Source organism: Coloeus monedula (genome assembly GCF_965178545.1).
Source record: "Coloeus monedula genome assembly, chromosome: 40".
Taxonomy (NCBI): Eukaryota; Metazoa; Chordata; class Aves; order Passeriformes; family Corvidae; genus Coloeus; species Coloeus monedula.
In genome coordinates this window covers 1,017,713-1,035,509 of record NC_138820.1, presented here as the reverse complement: position 1 = coordinate 1,035,509, position 17,797 = coordinate 1,017,713, and the positions used below count along the sequence as shown (strand labels likewise).

The 17,797-nt window shown below is 52.2% G+C and overlaps 1 protein-coding gene across 1 annotated transcript; it reads left to right on the top strand.

Moving 5' to 3' along the window:
• Positions 1–508: 508 nt before the first annotated feature.
• LOC309584533 (2-acylglycerol O-acyltransferase 1-like) lies at positions 509–16,031 on the top strand (the record flags this gene model as incomplete). Its single annotated transcript, XM_082300577.1, has 7 exons — positions 509–926; positions 4,715–4,867; positions 5,493–5,671; positions 7,063–7,267; positions 9,579–9,753; positions 10,741–10,940; positions 15,877–16,031. 7 exons carry the CDS (start codon positions 509–511, stop codon positions 16,029–16,031), a joined length of 1,485 nt encoding a protein of 494 aa, XP_082156703.1.
• Positions 16,032–17,797: the final 1,766 nt, after the last annotated feature.

Sequence of the window (17,797 nt, the reverse complement as noted above, 5' to 3'; positions counted from 1 at the left end):
TCACCGGAGCCCCTTGGGGACATCCCTGAGATGTCACCGGAGCCCCTTGGGGACACCCCCGAGGTGTCACCGGAGCCCCTTGGGGACATCCCTGAGATGTCACCGGAGCCCCTTGGGGACATCCCTGAGATGCCACCGGACCCCCTTGGGGACACCCCCAAGACCCCCAAGGTGCCACCGGACCCCCTTGGGGATGTCCCCAAGACCCCTGAGATGTCACCAGACCCCCTCGGGGACACCCCTGAGATGCCACCGGACCCCCTTGGGGACACCCCCAGACCCCCAAGGTGCCACCGGACCCCCTCGGGGACACCCGAGATGCCACCGGACCCCCTTGGGGACTTCCCCGAGACCCTCAAGGTGCCACCAGACCCCCTTGGGGATGTCCCCAAGACCCCTGAGATGTCACCAGACCCCCTCGGGGACACCCGAGATGCCACCGGACCCCCTTGGGGACACCCCCGAGACCCCCAAGGTGCCACCAGACCCCCTTGGGGACACCCCTGAGATGTCACCGGACCCCCTTGGGGACGTCCCCGAGACCCCCGAGATGTCACAGGAGCCCCTTGGGGATGTCCCCAAGACCCCCAAGGTGCCACCGGACCCCCTTGGGGACTTCCCCGAGACCCCCAAGGTGCCACCGGAGCCCCTTGGGGACACCCCCGAGATGCCACCAGACCCCCTTGGGGACACCCCCAAGACCCCCAAGGTGCCACCGGACCCCCTTGGGGACTTCCCCGAGACCCTCAAGGTGCCACAGGAGCCCCTTGGGGACGTCCCCGAGACCCCCAAGGTGCCACCAGACCCCCTTGGGGACACCCCCGAGATGTCACCGGAGCCCCTCGGGGACACCCCCGAGACCCTGAGGACCCCCCAGGAGGGGACGGGAGCCCCCCGGGGACGTCCCCAAACCCGAAATAAACCCCGTGACCCCCCCCGGTTCCGCGGCTGTTTGGGGTCACCCCACCAGTTCATCCCAGTGACCTCCCAGTTCATCCCAGTGACCTCCCAGTGCATCCCAGTGCATCCCAGTGACCTCCCAGTGCATCCCAGTTCATCCCAGTGACCTCCCAGTGCCCCTCCAGTTCATCCCAGTGACCTCCCAGTGCATCCCAGTTCATCCTGGTGACCTCCCAGTGCATCCCAGTGTGTCCCAGTGACCTCCCAGTGCATCCCAGTTCATCCCAGTGTGTCCCAGTGACCTCCCAGTTCATCCCAGTGACCTCCCAGTACATCCCAGTTCATCCCAGTGACCTCCCAGTGCCCCTCCAGTTCATCCCAGTTCATCCCAGTGACCTCCCAGTTCATCCCAGTGACCTCCCAGTGCATCCCAGTTCATCCCAGTGACCTCCCAGTTCATCCCAGTGACCTCCCAGTATATCCCAGTGCGTCCCAGTATCCCCCCAGTATATCCCAGTGCGTCCCAGTGCATCCCAGTGACCTCCCAGTTCATCCCAGTGACCTCCCAGTGCATCCCAGTACATCCCAGTGCCCCTCCAGTTCATCCCAGTTCATCCCAGTGACCTCCCAGTGCATCCCAGTGACCTCCCAGTGCCCCTCCAGTTCATCCCAGTGACCTCCCAGTGCCCCTCCAGTTCATCCCAGTTCATCCCAGTGACCTCCCAGTGCCCCTCCAGTTCATCCCAGTTCATCCCAGTGTGTCCCAGTGACCTCCCAGTTGTCCTGGGTTGCAGTGTATTCTATTACCATCCCCATCAGCCGTTGAAATCAGGTGGGGCAGTGTTTCCTTGCCTCCTCCCCCCAGACTATCTTGCTGTTAATGGCCCATCATTGTCCTGCCGCCTGACTCAGAGATAACTCCCTCTGGACTATCATCTGTTAATGAGCCCAATCAACACCTGGCCTTATGACTCATTACCCCATTGTGAGATGCTCCACCCAGAGGGAGGAACCAAGCATCCCAGCGTGGATATAAGCTGAGGTTGAAAACCAGAGAGGAAACCTTTCCACTGGATTTCCAGAGGACAGGAGCTACACAGTCACCATTGGACCTTCTGAGGAGGAGCAGACCCTTCTTTTTCCTGCAGGATTGCCACTTCGGGAGGACTGCAGCCACCATTCCACCAGACCACCACCACCACCCTGACTAACAGGGTGCCAGGTTGTATCTTAACTCTGCCAGTTTAACCCAGTGTTATCCGCTTCTATTGGGTTTTTTTTTTTGTTTTGTTTTTCTTTCCCCCTCCTTTTATTTCCCTATTAAATTGTTATTCTGACTTGGTGTCTCCCACTAGTTTGTTTTCAAACTAGTACACCAGTACATCCCAGTGACCTCCCAGTGCCCTCTCCAGTTCATCCCAGTTCATCCTGGTGACCTCCCAGTGCATCCCAGTGTGTCCCAGTGACCTCCCAGTGCATCCCAGTTCATCCCAGTGTGTCCCAGTGACCTCCCAGTGCCTCCCAGTGCATCCCAGTGAATCCCAGTGACCTCCCAGTGCCCCTCCAGTTCCTCCCAGTGCATCCCAGTGTGTCCCAGTAACCTCCCAGTGTGTCCCAGTGACCTCCCAGTTCATCCCAGTACATCCCAGTGTGTCCCAGTGACCTCCCAGTTCATCCCAGTATCCCTCCAGTATATCCCAGTGACCTCCCAGTTCATCCCAGTGACCTCCCAGTACATCCCAGTGACCTCCCAGTGCCCTCTCCAGTTCATCCCAGTACATCCCAGTGACCTCCCAGTGCCCTCTCCAGTTCATCCCAGTTCATCCCGGTAACCTCCCAGTGCATTCCAGTTCATCCCAGTGCATCCCAGTGACCTCCCAGTGCCCCTCCAGTTCCTCCCAGTACATCCCAGTGACCTCCCAGTGCCCTCTCCAGTTCATCCCAGTTCATCCCAGTGACCTCCCAGTGCATCCCAGTAACCTCCCAGTGTGTCCCAGTGACCTCCCAGCGTGTCCCAGTGACCTCCCAGTTCATCCCAGTGACCTCCCAGTTCATCCCAGTGACCTCCCAGTGCCCTCTCCAGTTCATCCCAGTACACCCCAGTGACCTCCCAGTGCCCTCTCCAGTTCATCCCAGTTCATCCCGGTGACCTCCCAGTGCATCCCAGTGTGTCCCAGTGACCTCCCAGTGCATCCCAGTGCATCCCAGTGTGTCCCAGTGACCTCCCAGTGCATCCCAGTGACCTCCCAGTGCCCCTCCAGTTCCTCCCAGTGCATCCCAGTGTGTCCCAGTTCATCCCAGTGTGTCCCAGTGACCTCCCAGTTCATCCCAGTATCCCCCCAGTATATTCCAGTGCCCATCCCCACCCCCTCCGCCCCTCCCCCCCCCCCTTTGCACAACCCCAAAATTGCCCAAAACCCCCCTGGGAGGGGGCGGGGCCGCCCCAGTCAAACCAGCGCCTCCCAGTAACCCCTTCCCTCCTTTCCCAGTCAAACCAGCGCCTCCCAGTAACCCCTTCCCTCCTTTCCCAGTAAAATCCAGCGCCTCCCAGTAACCCCTTCCCTATTAAAATCGGCGCCTCCCAGTAAAGCCTTCCCTCCTCTCCCATTAAAACCAGTAGCTCCCAGTAACCTCTCCCCACCTCTCCCATTAAAACCAGTAGCTCCCAGTAACCTCTCCCCTCCTCTCCCATTAAAACCAGTAGCTCCCAGTAACTTCTCCCCACCTCTTCCATTAAAACCAGTAGCTCCCAGTAACTCCCACCTTGCTCCCGGTAATCCCCCGAGCTCCCAGTAACTCCCCCTCTCGATCCCAGTAACCCACTCCCACCTCCCAGTAACCCCCCCAATTCCTCTCCCCTGCTCCCAGTAACCCTCCCAGTGCCCCCCCCCCTCGCTCCCAGGACCCCCCAAACCCCTCCAGGACCCCCCAAAATTCCCCCAATTCCACTCCCCCCTTCCCAGTAACCCCCCCCCCAGCTCCCAGTAACCCCCCAAATTCCACTCCCAGCTCCCAGTACCCCCCCCAACCCCACTCCTCCCCCTCCCAGGACCCCCCAAACCCCTCCAGGACCCCCCAAAACCCCCCCAATTCCACTCCCCCCTTCCCAGTAACTCCCCCACAGCTCCCAGTAACCCCCCCAATTCCACTCCCACCTCCCAGTAACTCCCCCACAGCTCCCAGTAACCCCCCCCAAACCCACTCCTCCCCCTCCCAGGACCCCCCAAACCCCTCCAGGACCCCCCAAACCCCTCCAGGGCCCCCCAAAACCTCCCCAATTCCCCCCCCCAGCTCCCAGTAACTCCCCCCTAGTGCCCAGTAACCCCCCCAATTCCACTCCCACCTCCCAGTACCCCCCCCCAAACCCCTCCAGGACCCCCCAAAACCTCCCCAATTTCCCCCCCCAGCTCCCAGTAACTCCCCCCCACTGCCCAGTAACCCCCCCAATTCCACTCCCACCTCCCAGTACCCCCCCCAAACCCACTCCTCCCCATCCCAGGACCCCCCAAACCCCTCCAGGACCCCCCAAAACCCCCCCAATTCCACTCCCCCCTTCCCAGTAACTCCCCCACAGCTCCCAGTAACCCCCCCAATTCCACTCCCACCTCCCAGTAACTCCCCCACAGCTCCCAGTACCCCCCCCAAACCCACTCCTCCCCCTCCCAGGACCCCCCAAACCCCTCCAGGACCCCCCAAAACCTCCCCAATTTCCCCCCCCACCTCCCAGTAACTCCCCCCCACTGCCCAGTAACCCCCCCAATTCCACTCCCACCTCCCAGTACCCCCCCCCCAAACCCACTCTTCCCCCTCCCAGGACCCCCCAAACCCCTCCAGGACCCCCCAAAACCTCCCCAAATCCCCCTCCCGGCCATGCCCCCCCTGCGCTTCGCCCCCCTCCGCCTCCCCCTGCGCCGCCGCCTGCAGACCTTGGCCGTGCTCCAATGGGTTTTCTCCTTCCTCCTCCTCGGTGAGCGCTTTGGGGGGGTCCCCAAAACCCTTCTGGGGTCCCCCAAAACCCCCTGACCCCCCCCCCTCCGCACCCCCCTTTCCCCTGACCCCCCCCCCCCCCCTCCGGAATCCTGGAGTTCTTCAGGGCAGCGCTGAGCGTTCCCTCCTCTCCCCCCCAAAAAAGGGGATTTGGGGTGATTTTTGGGGAATGGGGACCCCAAAAAGGGGGTTGGTGACTTTGGGGGTGGGGGTGACATGGAGGGGGGGGTCCCCAAAACCCCTCTGGCCCCCTGCCCCGTGACCCCAACAGTCGGGATTCTTTAGGGCAGCGCTGCACAGTGCCCAACCCCCCCCCCCCCCCCCCCCGACGGAGCGGGTTTTTGGGGTGCTGCGGGAAAACGGAGACCCCAAAAAACGGGGTTCCTGGGGGGGTCCGTAGCTCTGGGGGGGGGGGTCCACGCGCCCCCCAATTCCCGCCCCGCCGCGTGCTTTGACGGAGCCTCCAGCGCTGCTTTTCCCCCCGGGGTTTTTGGGGTGCTGCGGGAAAACGCAGACCCCGAGAATCGGGGTTCTTGGGGGGTTCGGTAGCCCTGGCGGGGGGCTTCCCTGTGACCCCCCCGGCGGACCCCCGAACCCCCCCCCAGGGCAGCTGTGCACGGTTCTGTTCGTGCTGGCGCTGCGCGGGCCGCTCTGGCTGCCGGCGCTGCTCTACGGGCTGTGGCTGCTGGCGGACCGCCACACCCCCCGCCGCGGGGGGCGCCCTTGCGCCTGGGTGCGCGCCTGGCCCGTCTGGCGCCACTTCCGGGATTACTTCCCCATCTCGGTGAGCCTGGGGAGGGGGGATGATATTGGGGGAGGGGGGGGGGAGAATTGGGCGGATTTGGGGGGTCCCTGAGTGGGTTTGGGGAGGGTTTGGGGGGTCCCTGAGTGGGTTTTGGGGGGTTTAGGGGTCCCTGGGTGGGTTTGGGGGGGGATTTTGGGGGGTTTGGGGGGTCCCTGGGTGGGGTTTGGGGGGGGATTTTGGGGGGTTTGGGGGGGTTTTGGGGGGTTTAGGGGGTCCCTGAGTGGGTTTTGGGGGGTTTAGGGGTCCTGGGGTGGGTTTTGGGGGGGGGTTTAGGGGGTCCCTGGGTGGGTTTTGGGGGGATTTGGGGGGTTTGGGGGGTCCCTGGGTGGGTTTTGGGGGGGGATTTTGGGGGGTTTGGGGGGGTTTGGGGGGTTTAGGGGGTCCCTGGGTGGGTTTTGGGGGGATTTTGGGGTCCTTGGGTGGGTTTTGGGGGGATTTTGGGGGGTTTTGGGGGGTTGGGTGGTCCCTGGGTGGGTTTTGGGGAGGGTTGGGTTGTCCCTGGATGGGTTTTGGGGGTCCCTGGGTGAGATTTGGGGGTCCCTGGGTGGGTTTTGTGGGGTTTAGGGGTCCCTGAATGGGGTTTAGGGGTCTCTGGGTGAGGTTTGGGGAGGTTTAGGGGTCCCTGGGTAGGGTTTTGGGGTCTCTGGGTGGGTTTTGGAGGGGTTTGGGGGGTCCCTGGGTGGGTTTTGTGGGGTTTAGGGGTCCTGGGGTGGGTTTTGGGGGGGGTTTTAGGGGGTCCCTGGGTGGGTTTTGGGGGGTTTAGGGGTCCCTGGGTCGGTTTTGGGGGTTTAGGGGTCCTTGGATGGGGTTTAGGGGTCCCTGGGTGAGATTTGGGGGTCCCTGGGTGGGATTTGGGGGGGTTTGGGGGGTCCCTGGGTGGGTTTTGGGGGGTCAGAGTTTTGGGGGGGTTTTGGGGGGTTCCTGGGTGAGATTTGGGGGTCCCTGAATGGGGATTTGGGGGTCCCTGGGTGAGATTTTGGGGGGTTTTGGGGATCCCTGAGTGGATTTTGGGGTGTCCTGAGGTTGTTTTAGGGATTTGGGGGGGGGGGGGGGGGGAGGGGGTGGTTCCTGGATGGAATTTTGGGGGATTTTGGGGATCCCTGCTTGGGTTTGGCTTCCCTGACGTCATTTGGGGCCATTTGGGGGGGCGGAATTCTCCACTCTCCCGAAAGAATTTGGGGAATCTCCTCCATCTCCTCCCCACCCCCCCCCGACCCCCTTTTTTTTTTTTTTTTTTTTGAGGAATTTTGGGATCATTCCCCTCCTTTTTTTTTTTTTTTTTTTTTTTTTTTTCCCCCCTTCACCACCACCCCAATTTTGGGGCTCTCTGACCTTCCCAAAAAACCCTAAAAAAACGCAAAAAATTCCAGCTGATCCGCACGGCGCCGCTGGATCCCGGCAGGAATTACATTTTCGGCTTCCACCCCCACGGGGTTTTGGCCGCCGGAGCTTTTGGGAATTTCTGCACGGAAGCCACGGGATTTGGGGAGCTCTTCCCGGGGCTGCGCCCGCACCTCCTCACCCTCCCCTGCTGGTTCCGCCTCCCGTTTTTCCGGGAATACGCCATGGCGGGGGGTGAGTGGGAATTGTCCTCTCCCTCCCAAAAAAAAAAAAAAACCCAAAAATCCGGGAAAAGGGTTCCAAAAAAAAAAAAGAGCGGGGATTTGGGGATGGAAGCTCCCGAATTGTCGGGGGTTTATCCCGAAATTCCCGGGGTTTCGCGCAATTCCTGACACTCCCAGTGCTCCAAATCCCTGGATTCTGATCCCTAAATCCCCAAAAATTGGGGGGATTTGGGGATTTAGGGATGGAAGCTCCTGAATTTTTGGGATTTTGTCCCAAAATTTTCAGGTTTTCACCCAATTCCTGACACTCCCAGCGCCCCAAATCCCTGGATTCTGATCCCTAAATCCCTGAATTTCGAGCCCCAAAACCCCAAAATTGGGGTTTTGGGGGGATTTGGGGATTGAAGCTCCCGAATTGTCGGGGTTTGTCCCAAAATTCTCAGGGTTTTCACCCAATTCCTGACACTCCCAGTGCCCTGAATTCCGGGATTCTGATCCCCAAATCCCTGAATTTCGAGCCCCAAAACCCCAAAATTGGGGATTTAGGGATTGAAGCTCCCGAATTTTCGGGATTTTATCCCAAAATTCCAGGGTTTCACCCAATTCCTGACACTCCCAGTGCCCTGAATTCCGGGATTCTGATCCCCAAATCCCTGAATTTCGAGCCCCAAATCCCCAAAATTGGGGTTTTGGGGGGATTTGGGGATTGAAGCTCCCGAATTGTCGGGATTTTGTCCCAAAATTCTCAGGGTTTTCACCCAATTCCTGACACTCCCAGCGCCCCAAATCCCTGAATTTCGAGCACCAAATCCCAAAAATTGGGGATTTAGGGATTTAGGGATTGAAGCTCCCGAATTTTCGGGGTTTGTCCCAAAATTCCAGGGTTTTCACCCAATTCCTGACACTCCCAGTGCCCCAAATCCTTGGATTCTGATCCCCAAATCCCTGAATTTCGAGCCCCAAATCCCAAAAATTGGGGTTTTGGGGGGATTTAGGGATTGAAGCTCCCGAATTTTCGGGATTTTATCCCAAAATTCCAGGGTTTTCACCCAATTCCTGACACTCCCAGCGCCCCTGAATCCCTGGATTCTGATCCCTAAATCCCTGAATTTCGAGCACCAAATCCCAAAAATTGGGGATTTAGGGATTTAGGGATTTGGGGATTGAAGCTCCCGAATTGTCGGGATTTTGTCCCAAAATTCCAGGGTTTTCACCCAATTCCCGACACTCCCAGTGCCCTGAATCCCTGGATTCTGATCCCCAAATCCCTGAATTTCGAGCCCCAAATCCCAAAAATTGGGGATTTAGGGATTGCAGCTCCCGAATTTTCGGGATTTTATCCCAAAATTCCAGGGTTTTCACCCAATTCCTGACACTCCCAGTGCCCTGAATTCCGGGATTCTGATCCCCAAATCCCTGAATTTCGAGCCCCAAATCCCAAAAAATCGAGGTTTTGGGGGGATTTGGGAATTGCAGCTCTCGAGTTGCTGCTTCCCGAATTTTCGGGCTTTTATCCGCCCCAAAATCCCTGGATTTTACCAAATCCCTGAATCCCTAAATCCCTTCCCTCAGCACCCCAATTTTGGGGGTCCTCACCCCAAATCCCCGAATCCCCAAACTTTGGGGCTGAATCCCCTAAATCCCTGAATCTCAAAAATCCCCAACCTCCCAAATTTTTGGGGTGCCCCCAAAATCCCTGAATCCCCCAAATCCCTGAATCCCCCAAATTTTTGGGGTGCCCCCAACTCCCTGAATCCCCCAAAATCCCCGAATCCCCCCCAAATCCTTCCTTCACCCCCCAACCCCCCAAATTTTTGGGGTGCCCCCAAATTCCTGAATCCCCCAAAATCCCGGAATCCCCCCCCCCCAAATTCTTCCTTCCCCCCCCCAACCCCCCAAATTTTTGGGGTGCCCCCAGAATCCCCCCCCAAACCCCTCCCCCAGCACCCAAACTTTGGGGCCGAAACCCCCAAAATCCCGGAATCCCCCCCCCAAATCCTCCCTTCCCTCCCCAAAACCCCCAAATTTTTGGGGTGCCCCCAGAATCCCTGAATCCCCCAAAATCCCCGAATCCCCCCCCCAAATCCTCCCTTCCCCCCCCAACCCCCCAAATTTTTGGGGTGTCCCCAACTCCCTGAATCCCCCAACTCCCAGAATCCCCCAAATTTTTGGGGTGCCCCCAACTCCCTGAATCCCCCCCAAACCCCTCCCCCACCACCCAAACTTTGGGGCCGAAACCCCCAAAATCCCCGAATCCCCCCGCCCAAAATCCTCCCTTCCCTCCCCAAAACCCCCAAATTTTTGGGGTGTCCCCGTTCCAGGCCTGGTTTCCTCGGAAGCCGCGAGCCTCGAGCACCTTCTGGGCCGGGAAAAGGGGGGGACCGTGGCCGTCATCGCCCTGGGGGGACCCCCCGAGTCCCTGGACGCCCACCCGGGGGGGCTCCGGCTGCAGCTGCTGCGCAGGAAGGGATTCGTGCGCATCGCCCTCAAATTCGGGTGGGATTTGGGGGCATTTGGGGGGATTTGGGGTGTCCCAGAGGGGATTTGGGGTGATAAAGAGGGGATCGAGGGGGTATTTGGGGTGTCCCAGAAGGGATTTGGGGGGGCTGGGGGGGGCTTCGTGCGCATCGCCCTCAAATTCGGGTGGGATTTGGGGGGGTTTGGGGGGATTTGGGGTGTCCTAGAGGGGATTTGGGGGCATTTGGGGGGATTTGGGGTGTCCTAGAGGGGATTTGGGGGCATTTGGTGGGATTTGGGGTGTCCCAGAGGGGATTTGGGGGGCCGGGGGGGCTTCGTGCGCATCGCCCTCAAATTCGGGTGGGATTTGGGGGGATTTGGGGGGGGTTTGGGGGGATTTGGGGTGATAAAGAGGGGATTTGGGGGTATTTGGGGTGTCCCAGAGGGGATTTGGGGGGGTTTGGGGTGTCCCAGAGGGGATTTGGGGGGCTGGGGGGGGCTTCGTGCGCATCGCCCTCAGATTCGGGTGGGATTTGGGGGGATTTGGGGGGATTTGGGGGGATTTGGGGTGTCCCAGAGGAGATTTTGGGGGCTGGGGGGGCTTCGTACGCACCGCCCTCAAATTCGGGTGGCGTTTGGGGGGATTTGGGGTGTCCCAGAGGGGATTTGGGGTCCCCAGAGGGGATTTGGGGGGATTTGGGGTGTCCCAGAAGGGATTTGGGATGTCCCAGAGGGGATTTGGGTGTCCCCGAGGGGATTTGGGGGGATTTGGGATGTTCCAGAGGGGATTTGGGGGGATTTGGGATGTCCCAGAACGGCTTTGAGGTGATAAAGAGAGGAATTTGGCCTTCCCGAGGAGGAATTTTGTGATTCCAGCGAGGATTTCAGGCAGGAATTTGGGCTTTCCGGGGGAGGTGGATTTTGGAATTTCCAGGAAGAAGCGGAACGGAACATTTTGGGATCCCCCAAATCCCGCCGATCCCTCCCCCCAAGCCCAAAAAACCCTTTTGCCCACCCCATTGCCAGGACCCCGCTGGTGCCCGTGTTCAGTTTTGGGGAGAACGAGCTCTTCCAGCAGATCCCGAATCCTCCGGGCTCGCGGCTCCGGCGCTTCCAGGGGCGGCTCCAGCGGATTTTGGGGGTCGCGCTCCCCCTTTTCCACGCCCGAGGGGTTTTCCAGTACAGCTTCGGCCTCCTGCCCTTCCGCCGGCCCATCCACACCGTCGGTGAGCCCCCAAAAAATTGGGGGGAAAAGGCAAAAAAATTGGGGGGAAAAGCCAAAAAAAACTGGGGGGAAAAAGACCAAAAATTGGGGGGAAAAGCCAAAAAAAATTGGGGGGAAAAAGACCAAAAATTGGGGGGGGAAAAGATAAAAAAACTGGGGGGAAAAGCAAAAAAAAAATTGGGGGAAAAGCAAAAAAAATTGGGGGAAAAAAGATCAAAAAATTGGGGGGAAAAAGACCAAAAAATTGGGGGGGAAAAGACCAAAATTTGGGGGAAAAAGACAAAAACAAATTGGGGGGAAAAAACCCCAAAAAACTGGGGGAAAAAGCAAAAAAAAATTGGGGGAAAAAAGACCAAAAAAATGGGGGAAAAAGCAAAAAAAAATGGGGAAAAAGACCAAAAAACTGGGGGGAAAAAAGACCAAAATTTGGGGGGAAAAGACAAAAAAAAATTGGGGGGAAAAAAGACCAAAATTTGGGGGGAAAAGACCAAAAAAAAATGGGGGAAAAAGACCAAAAAACTGGGGGAAAAAAAGACCAAAATTCGGGGGGAAAAGACCAAAAAAAAATGGGGGAAAAAGACCAAAAAACTGGGGGGAAAAAAGACCAAAATTTGGGGGAAAAAGATCAAAAATTTGGGGGAAAAAGCAAAAAAAAAAAAAAGGGGGGGAAAAAGACCAAAAAATTTGGGGGAAAAAAGACCAAAAATTTGGGGGGAAAAAGACCAGAAATTTGACAAAAAAACCTCAAAAATTGGGGGAAAAAAGACCAAAAATTGGGGGAAAAAAGACCAAAAATTGGGGAAAAAACCCCAAAAGATTGGGTGAAAAAAGACCAAAAATTTGAGGAAAAAAACCCCAAAAATATTGGGAAAAAAAGACCAAAATTTGGGAAAAAAAAGACCAAAAAATTGAGGGAAAAGAAGACCAAAATTTGGGAAAAACCAAAAAAAAAAAAAGGGGGGGAAAAAGACCAAAAATTTGGGGAAAAAACCCCAAAAATTGGAGAAAAAAAAGACCAAAAAATTGGGAAAAAACCCCAAAAAATTGGGGGGGGAAAGACCAAAAAAATTTGGGGAAAAAAGACCAAAAATTTGAGGGGAAAAGACCAAAAATTGTAGAAAAAAACCCTCAAAAATTGGGAGAAAATAACAAACATTTGAGGAAAAACCCACAAAAAATTGATATAAAAAATCCTCAAAAATTTGAGAAAAAACATGCAAAAATCTGAGAAAAAAAATCCCAAAAATTTGGGGGAAAAAACCCCAAAAGTTTGAGGAAAAAAACCCCAAAAAAATTGGAGGAAAAAAACCCCAAAAATTTGGGGGGAAAACCCCCCAAAAATTTGGGGGAAAAACCCCCAAAAATTGGAGAAAAAACCGGCAAAATTTGGGAAAAAGCCCCAACAAATTTGGGGGGAAAACCCCCACAAATTGGAGAAAAAAAAAAAAACAAAAATTTGATTTAAAAAACCTCAAAAAATAGAGAAAACCCCCCAAAATTTGAGAAAAAAAGCCCCCCAGATTTCAGGGGAAAAAAACCCCACAAATTTGGGAAACAAAAGACCAAAAATTTGAGAAAAAACCCACAAAAATTTGATTAAAAAACCGCCAAAAATTGGAGAAAAAACCATAAAAAAATCTGAGGAAAAAAATCCCCAAAATTCGGGAAAAAAACCCAAAAATTCAGGAAAAAAACCCCCAAAATTCGGGAAAAAAACCCAAAAATTCAGGAAAAAAAACCCCAAAAATTCAGGAAAAAAACCCCAAAAATTCGGGAAAGAACCCCCAAAAATTCAGGAAAAAACCCCAAAAATTCGGGAAAAAAACCCAAAAATTCAGGAAAAACCCCCAAAAATTCAGGAAAAAAACCCCCAAAAATTCGGGAAAAAAAACCCCAAAAATTCGTGGAAAAGCCCCAAAATTTCAGGAAAAAAAAACCCCAAAAATTCAGGAAAAAACCCCAAAAATTCAGGAAAAAAACCCCAAAATTTCAGGAAAAAACCCCAAAAATTCAGGAAAAAACCCCAAAAATTCAGGAAAAAAAAAACCAACAAAAATTCGGGGAAAAACCCCAAAAATTCAGGAAAAAAAACCCAAAAATTCAGGAAAAAACCCCAAAAATTCAGGGGAAAAGACCCCAAAAATTCGGGAAAAAAACCCAAAAATTCAGGAAAAAAACCCAAAAATTCAGGAAAAAACCCCCAAAAATTCAGGGAAAAAAACCCCCCAAAAATTCGGGAAAAACCCCAAAAATTCGGGAAAAACCCCCAAAAATTCAGGAAAAAACCCAAAAATTCGGGAAAAAACCCAAAAATTCAGGAAAAAAACCCCAAAAATTCGGGAAAAAACCCCAAAAATTCAGGAAAAAAACCCCAAAAATTCAGGAAAAAAAACCCCAAAAATTCAGGAAAAAAACCCCAAAAATTCAGGAAAAAACCCCAAAAATTCAGGAAAAAAACCCCCCAAAATTCGGGAAAAACCCCCAAAAATTCAGGAAAAAAAACCCCAAAAAATCAGGGGAAAAAACCCCAAAAATTCAGGAAAAAAACCCAAAAATTCAGGAAAAAACCCCAAAAATTCGTGGAAAAACCCCCCAAAAAAATCGGGAAAAAACTCCAAAAATTCAGGAAAAAACCCCAAAAATTCAGGAAAAAAACCCCAAAAATTCAGGAAAAAACCCCAAAAATTCAGGAAAAAACCCCCAAAAATTCAGGAAAAAACCCCAAAAATTCGGGAAAAAACCCCAAAAATTCAGGAAAAAACCCCAAAAATTCAGGAAAAAAACCCCAAAAATTCAGGAAAAACCCCCAAAAATTCAGGAAAAAACCCCAAAAATTCGGGAAAAAACCCCAAAAATTCAGGAAAAAACCCCAAAAATTCAGGAAAAAACCCCAAAAATTCAGGAAAAAACCCCAAAAATTCGGGGAAAAAAACCCCAAAAATTCTGGAAAAAAAAACCCCAAAAATTCGGGAAAAAAACAAACCAAAAATTCAGGGAAAAAAACCCCAAAAATTCAGGAAAAAAACCCAAAAATTCAGGAAAAAAACCCCAAAAATTCGGGAAAAAACCCCAAAATTCAGGAAAAAAAACCCCAAAAATTCGGGAAAAAAAAAAAAAGCAAAAATTCGGGAAGAAACTCCAAAAATTCGAGAAAAAAACCCCAAAAAATTCGGGAAAAAACCCCAAAAATTCAGGAAAAAAACCCCAAAAATTCAGGAAAAAACCCCAAAAATTCAGGAAAAACCCTCAAAAATTCAGGGGAAAAAAACCCCAAAAATTCAGCAAATAAACCCAAAAATTCAGGAAAAAACCCCAAAAATTCAGGAAAAAACCCCAAAAATTCAGGAAAAAAACCCCAAAAATTCAGGAAAAAACCCCAAAAATTCAGGAAAAAAACCCCCAAAAATTCAGGAAAAAAACCCCAAAAATTCAGGAAAAAAAACCCAAAAATTCAGGAAAAAACCCCCAAAAATTCGAGAAAAAACCCCCCAAAAATTCAGGAAAAAACCCCCAAAAATTCGCGGGAAAAAAAAAAAAAAAAAAAATTCAGGAAAAAACCCCCCAAAAATTCGGGAAAAAACCCCAAAAATTCAGGAAAAAAAACCCCAAAAATTCGGGAAAAAACCCCAAAAATTCAGGAAAAAAAACCCCAAAATTCAGGAAAAAAAACCCCAAAAATTCAGGAAAAAACCCCAAAAATTCAGGAAAAAAACCCCCAAAAATTCAGGAAAAAACCCCCAAAAATTCAGGAAAAAAACCCCAAAAATTCAGGAAAAAAACCCCAAAAATTCGGGAAAAAACCCAAAAAAATTCAGGAAAAAAAACCCAAAAATTCAGGAAAAAACCCCCAAAAATTCAGGAAAGAACCCCCAAAAATTCAGGAAAAAAACCCAAAAATTCAGGAAAAACCCCCAAAAATTCAGGAAAAAAACCCCAAAAATTCAGGAAAAAAACCCAAAAATTCAGGAAAAAAACCCCAAAAATTCAGGAAAAAAACCCCAAAAATTCAGGAAAAAAAACCCCAAAAATTCAGGAAAGAACCCCCAAAAATTCGGGAAAAAAACCCAAAAATTCAGGAAAAAAACCCCCAAAAATTCGGGAAAAAAACCCCAAAAATTCGGGAAAAAACCCCAAAAATTCAGGAAAAAAACCCCAAAAATTCAGGAAAAAAACCCCAAAAATTCGGGAAAAAACCCCAAAAATTCAGGAAAGAACCCCCAAAAATTCAGGAAAAAACCCCCAAAAATTCAGGAAAAAAACCCAAAAATTCGGGGAAAAAAACCCCAAAAATTCTGGAAAAAAAACCCCCAAAAATTCGGGAAAAAAACAAACCAAAAATTCAGGGAAAAAAACCCCAAAAATTCAGGAAAAAAACCCAAAAATTCAGGAAAAAAACCCCAAAAATTCGGGAAAAAACCCCAAAATTCAGGAAAAAAAACCCCAAAAATTCGGGAAAAAAAAAAAAAAAGCAAAAATTCGGGAAGAAACCCCAAAAATTCGAGAAAAAAACCCCCAAAAATTCGGGAAAAAACCCCAAAAATTCAGGAAAAAAAACCCCAAAATTCAGGAAAAAACCCCAAAAAATTCAGGAAAAAAACCCCCAAAAATTCAGGAAAACCCCCCAAAAATTCAGGAAAAAACCCCAAAAATTCAGGAAAAACCCCCAAAAATTCAGGAAAAACCCCCAACAATTCATCCCAGGAAAGGTGAGGAATCCCAAACCCATCCTGCAGGATTTTGGGGGATCATTTCGGGCTGGGAATGGGAACCCCTGAACCCCTAAATCCCAACGGGGGGAGGGGGGAGGAGCCTCCCGCACCCCAAATTTTTTGGGGTGCCCCCATCCCCTTTTCCCCGGGGGAAAAGGAAATTCCTGGAGCTTTGGGGATAACTTTTAATGGGATTTTTTGGGGGGTTTTCTGACCTCCCCCAAAAAGTGGGGGCCCCCCTGGAGCTGCCCCGAACCCCAAATCCTTCGGGGGAGGAGGTGGAACTTTGGCACCGCCGGTACCTGGAGAAGCTCGAGGCCCTTTTTGAGGAGCACAAATTGGGGTACGGGGTCCCCCCCGAGCGCCACCTCAGCTTCGTCTGACCCCCAAAACCCCAAAAACCCCAAAATTTTGGGGCCACCCCAAAAAAAACTCTCTGGATTCCAATAAATTGGTTTAAAATTGAGGCGTATCCTGGTTTTGGGGGGGTTTTGGGGGGGTTTTGGGGGAGTTTTGGGAGGGTTTTGGGGTCGGGACCCCCCTGAGCGCTACCTCAGCTTCGTCTGACCCCAAAAACCCCAAAAACCCCAAAATTTTGGGGCCACCCCAAAAAAAACTCTCTGGATTCCAATAAATTGGTTTAAAATTGAGGCGTATCCTGGTTTTTGGGGGGGTTTTGGGGGGGTTTTGGGGGAGTTTTGGGAGGGTTTTGGGGTCGGGACCCCCCCGAGCGCTACCTCAGCTTCGTCTGACCCCAAAAACCCCAAAAACCCCCAAAATTTTGGGGCCACCCCAAAAAAAAATCTCTGGATTCCAATAAATTGGTTTAAAATTGAGGCGTATCCTGGTTTTTGGGGGGTTTTGGGGGAGTTTTGGGGGAGTTTTGGGGGAGTTTTGGGGGAGTTTTGGGAGGGTTTTGGGGTCGGGACCCCCCTGAGCGCTACCTCAGCTTCGTCTGAACCCCAAAAACCCCCCAAATTTTGGGGCCACCCCAAAAAAAACTCTCTGGATTCCAATAAATTGGTTTAAAATTGAGGCGTATCCTGGTTTTGGGGGGGTTTTGGGGGGGTTTTGGGGGAGTTTTGGGAGGGTTTTGGGGTCGGGACCCCCCCGAGCGCTACCTCAGCTTCGTCTGACCCCAAAAACCCCAAAAACCCCAAAATTTTGGGGCCACCCCAAAAAAAACTCTCTGGATTCCAATAAATTGGTTTAAAATTGAGGCGTATCCTGGTTTTTGGGGGGGTTTTGGGGGGGTTTTGGGGGAGTTTTGGGAGGGTTTTGGGGTCGGGACCCCCCCGAGCGCCACCTCAGCTTCGTCTGAACCCAAAAACCCCCAAAAACCCCCCAAATTTTGGGGTCACCCCAAAAAAAAAATCTCTGGATTCCAATAAATCGGTTTAAAATTGAGGCGTATCCTGGTTTTTTGGGGGGTTTTGGGGGAGTTTTGGGAGGGTTTTGGGGTCGGGACCCCCCCGAGCGCCACCTCAGCTTCGTCTGACCCCAAAAACCCCAAAAACCCCCAAAATTTTGGGGCTACCCCCAAAAAAAATCTCTGGATTCCAATAAATTGGTTTAAAATTGAGGCGTATCCTGGTTTTGGGGGGGTTTTGGGGGGTTTTGGGGGAGTTTTGGGAGGGTTTTGGGGTCGGGACTCCCCCGAGCGCCACCTCAGCTTCGTCTGAACCCCAAAAACCCCAAAAACCCCCAAAATTTTGGGGCCACTCCAAAAAAAAATCTCTGGATTCCAATAAATTGGTTTAAAATTGAGGCGTATCCTGGTTTTTGGGGGGTTTTGGGGGAGTTTTGGGGGGTTTTGGGGGAGTTTTGGGAGGGTTTTGGGGTCGGGACCCCCCTGAGCGCCACCTCAGCTTCGTCTGACCCCAAAAACCCCCCAAAATTTTGGGGCCACCCCAAAAAAAAATCTCTGGATTCCAATAAATTGGTTTAAAATTGAGGCGTATCCTGGTTTTTGGGGGGTTTTGGGGGAGTTTTGGGAGGGTTTTGGGGTCGGGACCCCCCCGAGCGCCACCTCAGCTTCGTCTGACCCCAAAAACCCCAAAAACCCCCAAAATTTTGGGGCTACCCCAAAAAAAAATCTCTGGATTCCAATAAATTGGTTTAAAATTGAGGCGTATCCTGGTTTTGGGGG